Raw genomic sequence first — 6,000 nt, 5'->3', positions numbered from 1 at the left:
CCGGGCCGGGAAAATCCTGCCAGGGCCCCCGCGCTTCCACTGGGCCGCTGCTCCCCGGTCCCCGGCGCAGTGCAGGGGCTGTCCCTGCTCGGGGGGCGCGGGGCAGGGCAGGCCCGGAGGGATGCGGGGCTCTCTCCCGCAGACGGCTCCCTGTCCCGCCCCTGCGGCAGCCCGGCCCGGCGGGGAGCACTGCCCCGGGGGCGGCAGCGTCACCCCGGCCCGGGAAGGGGAAGTCGGTCTGCTGAAAAGTTGGTGACAGGTTGGGGCAGCGGAGGCAGAACGGGCAGGTGCCGCCGCCGCTGCCGGGGCGGCGGAGCGCTCGGGGGGCGGCCGGTTGCGAGCAAACTTTGATTCCTGCTACAGAACATGTCAGAGTTTTCCTGGGTTTTGGCTGCGTCTGGGGACATCTTGTGATGTTTTAGAGAACAGGACATGATCTCACATGGCGAGGAGCTCTTTAGTTTCTTAATCATTTCACGGTTCCTTCAGAGGCTTTTTTCCACCTAAAACGTTTAGTTTCAGCTCAGTGATCAGCTGCAAAAGCTCGGCGGGGAGCGGAAGAGTTGAATTATTCCAACCTGAGAGAGCCCCTCACCAAAAAAAAAAAAAAAAAAAAAAAAAAAAAAAAAAAAAAAAAAAAAAAAAAAAAAAAAAAGGAAAGGAAAAAAAGAGAAAAAATAAAGAAGGAAAATAAAGAAAAGAAAGAAGGGAAAAAAAAGAAAATAAAGAAGAAAAGACAAGAAAACAGAAAGGAGGAAAAGGAAAACGGAAAATACAAGAAAAGAGAAAAGAATACAAAACAATAAAAAGAAAAGAAAAAAAGAAAGCGGGAAAAGGAAGAGGTTGCAAAACGACGTGCAAACTTTTTCTTGCCTCCGTTTCCCCAAGTCCTGAAGAGCCGGAATGGAGCTGGAGAAAACCTACGCGACACCCCGAGCCGGCCGCACAGGTGGGACTCGGGCCGGGGGCTGCGGGGAGCCCGGCGGCTCCGCGGACAAGGGGGGGTGAGCCCGCGTGAGCGGGGACGCGAGGCGGACCGGGCGGGGTGGGAGCAGCTCCCAGCGAGCCCGTCGGGGCGGCGGCGGGCTGCCGAGTGCTCCGCCGGCCGTGGAGAGGCACCCTGGTGTCCGTGTGCCCCGGGCTGCGGCCAGGCGGGCAGCGGCACAGGCACCGGGCACGGCCGGAGGCTGCGGAGCCCCGTCACGGCGTCCCCGCGGGCGGCGCGGCGGCGGCGCGGGCGGCGGAGGGCGCGGAGGCGGCCTGGCGGCTCGGTGCCGGAATGCAATTTCGAAGCGATCGATGGGGCCTTTTATTAGTTAAATCGCCTGAATAATCGTTTAATCGATAAAGCATTTCATGGCGCGGCGGAGGCGGCCGGGAGCGGGGGTGGCCGCAGGGGCAGCAGCACGGACAGCGCTGCCTGGGCCGGGCAGGATGACGAGGATGGGCCGGGGCCCGTGACAAGGCGCTCCAAAGCCTCTGCGCCTCTGGCCCCTGTAGAGAGCAGGGCCGAGGGGGCTTCACCTCAGTACCGGGTGAGCGACAAGCAGGAGGAGGACGGGGGGATCACGGCAGGAACGGGGGCCGGGCAGGATGTGAGCCCGTCTTGCCTGCCCGCTCGTCCCCTCCGCGCCGGGCCCAGCATGCCCGCCGTCCCCGACGGCCGCCCCGAGCCGAGGAGCCGAGCGGCAGCAGGGGGAGCCGCCCGACGGCCCGGGCTGGGCTGCGGGGCTGCGCGGCGATCGGCCCTCGCCGTGCTTCGGCCGGACTCCGTGCCGGCTCCGCGCTGCGCCTCGGCCGCGCCCCGCAGTTTCGACTTCAACGAAAACTCGGCCCGCGCCCGCCCGTCGGCAGCGGATACCGGCCCCGCGCGGCCCAAGGACGGGCCGGGGCACGGCCGAGCTGCCGCCGTGACCTGAAGGGTTCAGCGGGGCCGAAAGGTCTCGCCCCGGCTGGGGCTGAGCTCTCCCGCACCCTCGTCCCCACAAAGATCCCCGTGGGGAGAACATGCGGGCGGCGGGGCCGAGGGCAGGCCGCCGGTGCAGCGGGCTGTGCCCCGCCGCCAGGGTCACCGTGAGGCGAGGCAGACTGCCAGGGCCTCCGTCAGGGGCTCGGCCGGGGCAGCACCGCCGTGGGGCGAGACCCGCGGGCGCGGCGGCCTGAGGGGGATCTCGCCGCTGCTGGGCGCGGCGCCGCCGAGCCCCGGCGCGACCACGGGCAGGACGAGCCGGCCGAGAACCTCCCTGACCGCGGCCTCGGCCCGGGGCTCCCACGGATTCCGGGACCCACGGACCCGACACGCGCCGTCCGGGCGTCGGGGAGACCAACGGCCACGGGGAGCGGCGTCGGACGCACGGGCCGGGCCGTCGAAGGTCCCGGGCCCGCACCCCAGCGGGACCCACCCACGGCTCAGTCACGAGTGGCTGCGCCCCCGCCGCCCCGCGGCCACGCCCCCCGCCCTTTATTGGCCCGCGGCCCGCCAATAGGCAGCGCCGGCGCTCGGCGGCCAATGCGGGACGCCGGCAGGTTAACTTTGCGATTGGCCGCGGCGCTGAGTGACGGGCGGGCCCCGCCCCCGCCGCTGTCCGCCCGCGCGGTGCTGAAGCGCCGCCCGCCGCCCCCTCCGCGCGCGCTGCGCGGGCCGCGGGGCCGCGGGGCGGGGCCGGTCCCGCGCCCCCCCGCCGCGCCCGGCCCCGCCCCCGCCGGCCCGGCCCCGCCCCCGCCGGCCCGGCCCCGCCCCCGCCGCCCGCCACAACCCCCGCGGCCGCCGGCGGCCGGCAGCGCGCCGGGCGCACCGCCCGAGCCAGCCAGGCGCCGCCGCCCCGGCGGCCCACGGCGGGCGAGGGGAGGGACGGACGGACACACGGAGGGGAGGGGGCGCCGCGGCCCCGGCGGGCGGGCAGCGATGGTCGCGCCGCGCCGGCGCCCCAGGTCGGACGGCGGCCGCTGACGGGGCGGCCCGGTCCCGCGGGGCCGCGGCGAGCCCGGCCCCCATTCACGCTCCCCGCCCTCTCGCACACCTTCCCCCGCCGCTCCCCTCGCCCACCGCCGCCGCCCCGCCCGGCGCCGCGAGTTGCTGCGAGCGGCGCGGCGGGGGGCGGCACAGGCGGAGCAGCGCCGCCGCCCCGGGACCGAGCCCCGCGGACGGGGCGCCCGCCCCCGCCGCCGCCCGCCTCGGCCGCCGCCGCCGCCGCGCAGCCGCCGGCACCGCCAGCACAAAGAGCCGTCGGGCGGGCAGCGCTGGGCTCCGGTCCGCCGGACAGAGGCGCTCGCCCCTCTCCGCGCCCAGTAACGCCCCGGAGCCCGGCGGCGGGTGCTGCGCATCGGCAGCCGCCCGCGGAGCGGCTGAGGCCAGGGGCTGAGCCCGGGGCGGCCGCTCCGCGCCCCCCCGACGGAGCCTCCGGAGGCTGCGAGCGGCTCGGGAGCTGCGTTCGACCGGCGCTCTTGGATACCGCGACCCGTCACGCGGCAGGACTCTTCGCTTTTTGAGGGATTTTGTTCTATTTTATTTTTCACCCCTTTTTGGTTGTCTTTCTTTTTTCCCTTTTTTTTTCTTTTTTCTTTTTTTTTTTTTCCTTTTTTTCTTTTTTCTTTTTTTTTTTTTTTTTGGTTTCGTTCCGTTTGATTTTTTTTTTTTTTTTTCGTTTTTGGATTTTTGGCTTGTTTTGTTTTATGCGTTGGTTTGGGTTTTTTCTATTTGTTTGTTCGGTTCTGGTCGATTTCCGTCCTTTTTCGCGGGCTCCCTCCCTCAGCCCGAAACCCGAGCGCCGCCGGCGAATCGAGATCAGCTCAGCGAGGTCGCCCGGCCCCGGACCGCTCCGATGGAAATACACTGTAAGCACGACCCGTTCGCAGCGATGCACAGTAAGTGCCTGCCCTTCAACTTGTCTGAGCGGGCGCGACGGGCTCCGCGCGATCCTCTCCGTCCGCGGCCGCGCCGGGCCGGGCTGCCCGCCCACGTTCAGCCCCGGCGGGAGCGGGGCGCCGGTGCCGGGGGGCTGCGGGAGCGGCCGGTGCGAGGCTGCTTTCCCGCGGAGAGAGAGCCGATGTCGCCGCGCGTGTGTGCGTCTGTACGGATGGGTGTATAAACACGTCTCTGGACGCAGGCACAGCCATCAGTACATACGGACGCGCGCTGGTGTACATGGATGAATACACAGATGTTACATGTATGTGCGTATGCTTGTTTCTCTCCGTAAATCAAATATCCGGGGAAAAAGCCGCCAGGTATTTCCGACGAACGGAAAAGTTTGCTGCACGATATTCTTTCTTTCTTTCAACATTTTGAAATTCGTTAATTGGAAATAAAGAAAAAAAACCCCAAAAACCAAAAACAAACCCTCAAGAACTAAAACCCCTAAACAAACAAATAGAAGTCCCCCCAAACCCCGAACAAATTGAACTGATGCGAAATGCGAGGAGCTGGGCTGCAGGGAAGATTTTTGTCTTTTTAAACCCCGAAGAATGGCGTCACGATCGCGGCGTGGGGCGGCGGAGCGGGCAGCCGGTGAAGTTAACAGGTCGTGCGCGATAGGTTCGCCCGAGATTTGTTGTGCTTGAGAGGTCGGGGAAGACTTATCCATTAGCACAGTGTTATGTGAAATGACATCTTCTCTCACGGCGAGTTAAACGCTGCATTACGGCGAGAGATTGCGAGGGAATTTAAGGTAGAACTAATCTCATTTCCCGGTGCACCGCAGCCTTTCGGCTCAAAGAAATTTGTTAGCAAAATAAACCACCGAGCTCCGGAGCTGCAGATTCCCTCCCTCTCTCCCTTGTCCTCTCCGCGCTCGCCGTTCATCGGCCCATTTCCCGTCCCCTCTTGCCGCCGCTCCATTTCTGGGGTCGTGCGGGGCTGGGACGCTGGCGCTCTGCCGCCCCCGTTAAATCGTACTTTCCCTCTCAGGCAGCGAAGCGCTCGACCTCCGCGCTTATTCATTTCTCTGCCAGCATCAAACCGAATCGCTTTTTTCCAAAGGCGAACTTTGGGGTCGGGAAGCGCGCGGGGGGCGGGCGCGGAGTCCCCACCGCCGAGCGCCCCTTGCCCCGCCGGGCTGCGAGCGGGCACGCAGGCCACGGGAGCCCACGGGAGCCCACGGGAGCCCACGGAGCACGGGCCGGACAGCCCAGGCGGCAGCGGCCGCGGCGGGTCTCAGCCGCGCCTCTGCCGGCACTCGCGGCTCTGGAAAATCCATGCCGTCCTCAGGAATTTCTGGGCAAACAGAAGGAATAAAACCAAAACGCCCGTGCCTTTTTTCCGGTCCGGACCGCGGCCGGGAAGCCTCCGAGGTCATTTGCTGCCAAGCGATCTCCGGACCCGCGGCTCCTCGGGGGCGTGAGGGTGGACGTGGGGTCGGGACCCCATTGAAAAAAAAAGCAGAGGAGGACGGGGAGCCGGCCGCAGCGGAAGGAGCGAGGGGGCAGCACGGCGCGGGGAACGGTGGCCGGGGCAGTCCGGAGCGAGATTTCGGTACCTCCTGGCGCCGGTCCCGCTGCTTCCTCGTCCCGCGTGGGCAGAGCCGCCGGCCGCCTCCGTCCGGGCTACGCGGGGACGGCGAGGCGGGCTGGGCATGGCCGGAGCGGCCCCGACCCGCTGGCTCGGCGGGTCCCCGGGACGGCCTCCCTTCGCTTCCCCCCGCTGCCCGGCTGCGCCGCGGCTCTGGGTTGGGCCCCGCGGAGCCCTCCTCGCGGCTCCCGCTCCCGAAACGGCCCCCGAGTCTCTGCCCGTCCCCCCTCCCTGCGCAGGGCAGGGGCGGCCGCCTCATCCCGCACCGAGGCGCGGGCGGAGCTCGGCTTCCCCGCCGCTCCCGCAGCCCCCGGCCCGACGGGACCCCCGGTCCGCAGCTGCCGGGGAGCGCGACCCCGGCGGGGAGGCCCCGGCGGGCAGGAGCCGCGCTCGGCGCCGGGGCCGCTGCCCGGGGCTGGGGCAGGTTTGAGCAAGGGGCGGCCGGGGCCCCAGCCTTTGTCTCCGGCGCCTGGAGGGTCGATGCTCCCGGCCTG

General features: G+C 67.9%; 1 protein-coding gene across 2 annotated transcripts in view; it reads left to right on the top strand.

The window, feature by feature from the left end:
* The first annotated feature begins 283 nt into the window (after positions 1 to 283).
* PAX5 (paired box 5) overlaps positions 284 to 6,000 on the top strand; it is a 138,830-nt gene continuing 133,113 nt past the window's right edge. For both annotated transcript variants that reach the window (XM_059492110.1, XM_059492109.1), the window contains exon 1: positions 284 to 949. In XM_059492110.1, the coding sequence (XP_059348093.1) occupies positions 904 to 949 (46 nt within the window). In that variant the 5' untranslated portion in view covers positions 284 to 903. The remainder of the gene's footprint in view (positions 950 to 6,000) is intronic.

The sequence above is a fragment of the Ammospiza nelsoni genome, chromosome Z, assembly GCF_027579445.1.
Source record: "Ammospiza nelsoni isolate bAmmNel1 chromosome Z, bAmmNel1.pri, whole genome shotgun sequence".
NCBI classification, from domain to species: domain Eukaryota; kingdom Metazoa; phylum Chordata; class Aves; order Passeriformes; family Passerellidae; genus Ammospiza; species Ammospiza nelsoni.
This window is presented reverse-complemented; position numbering and strand designations above follow the sequence as displayed.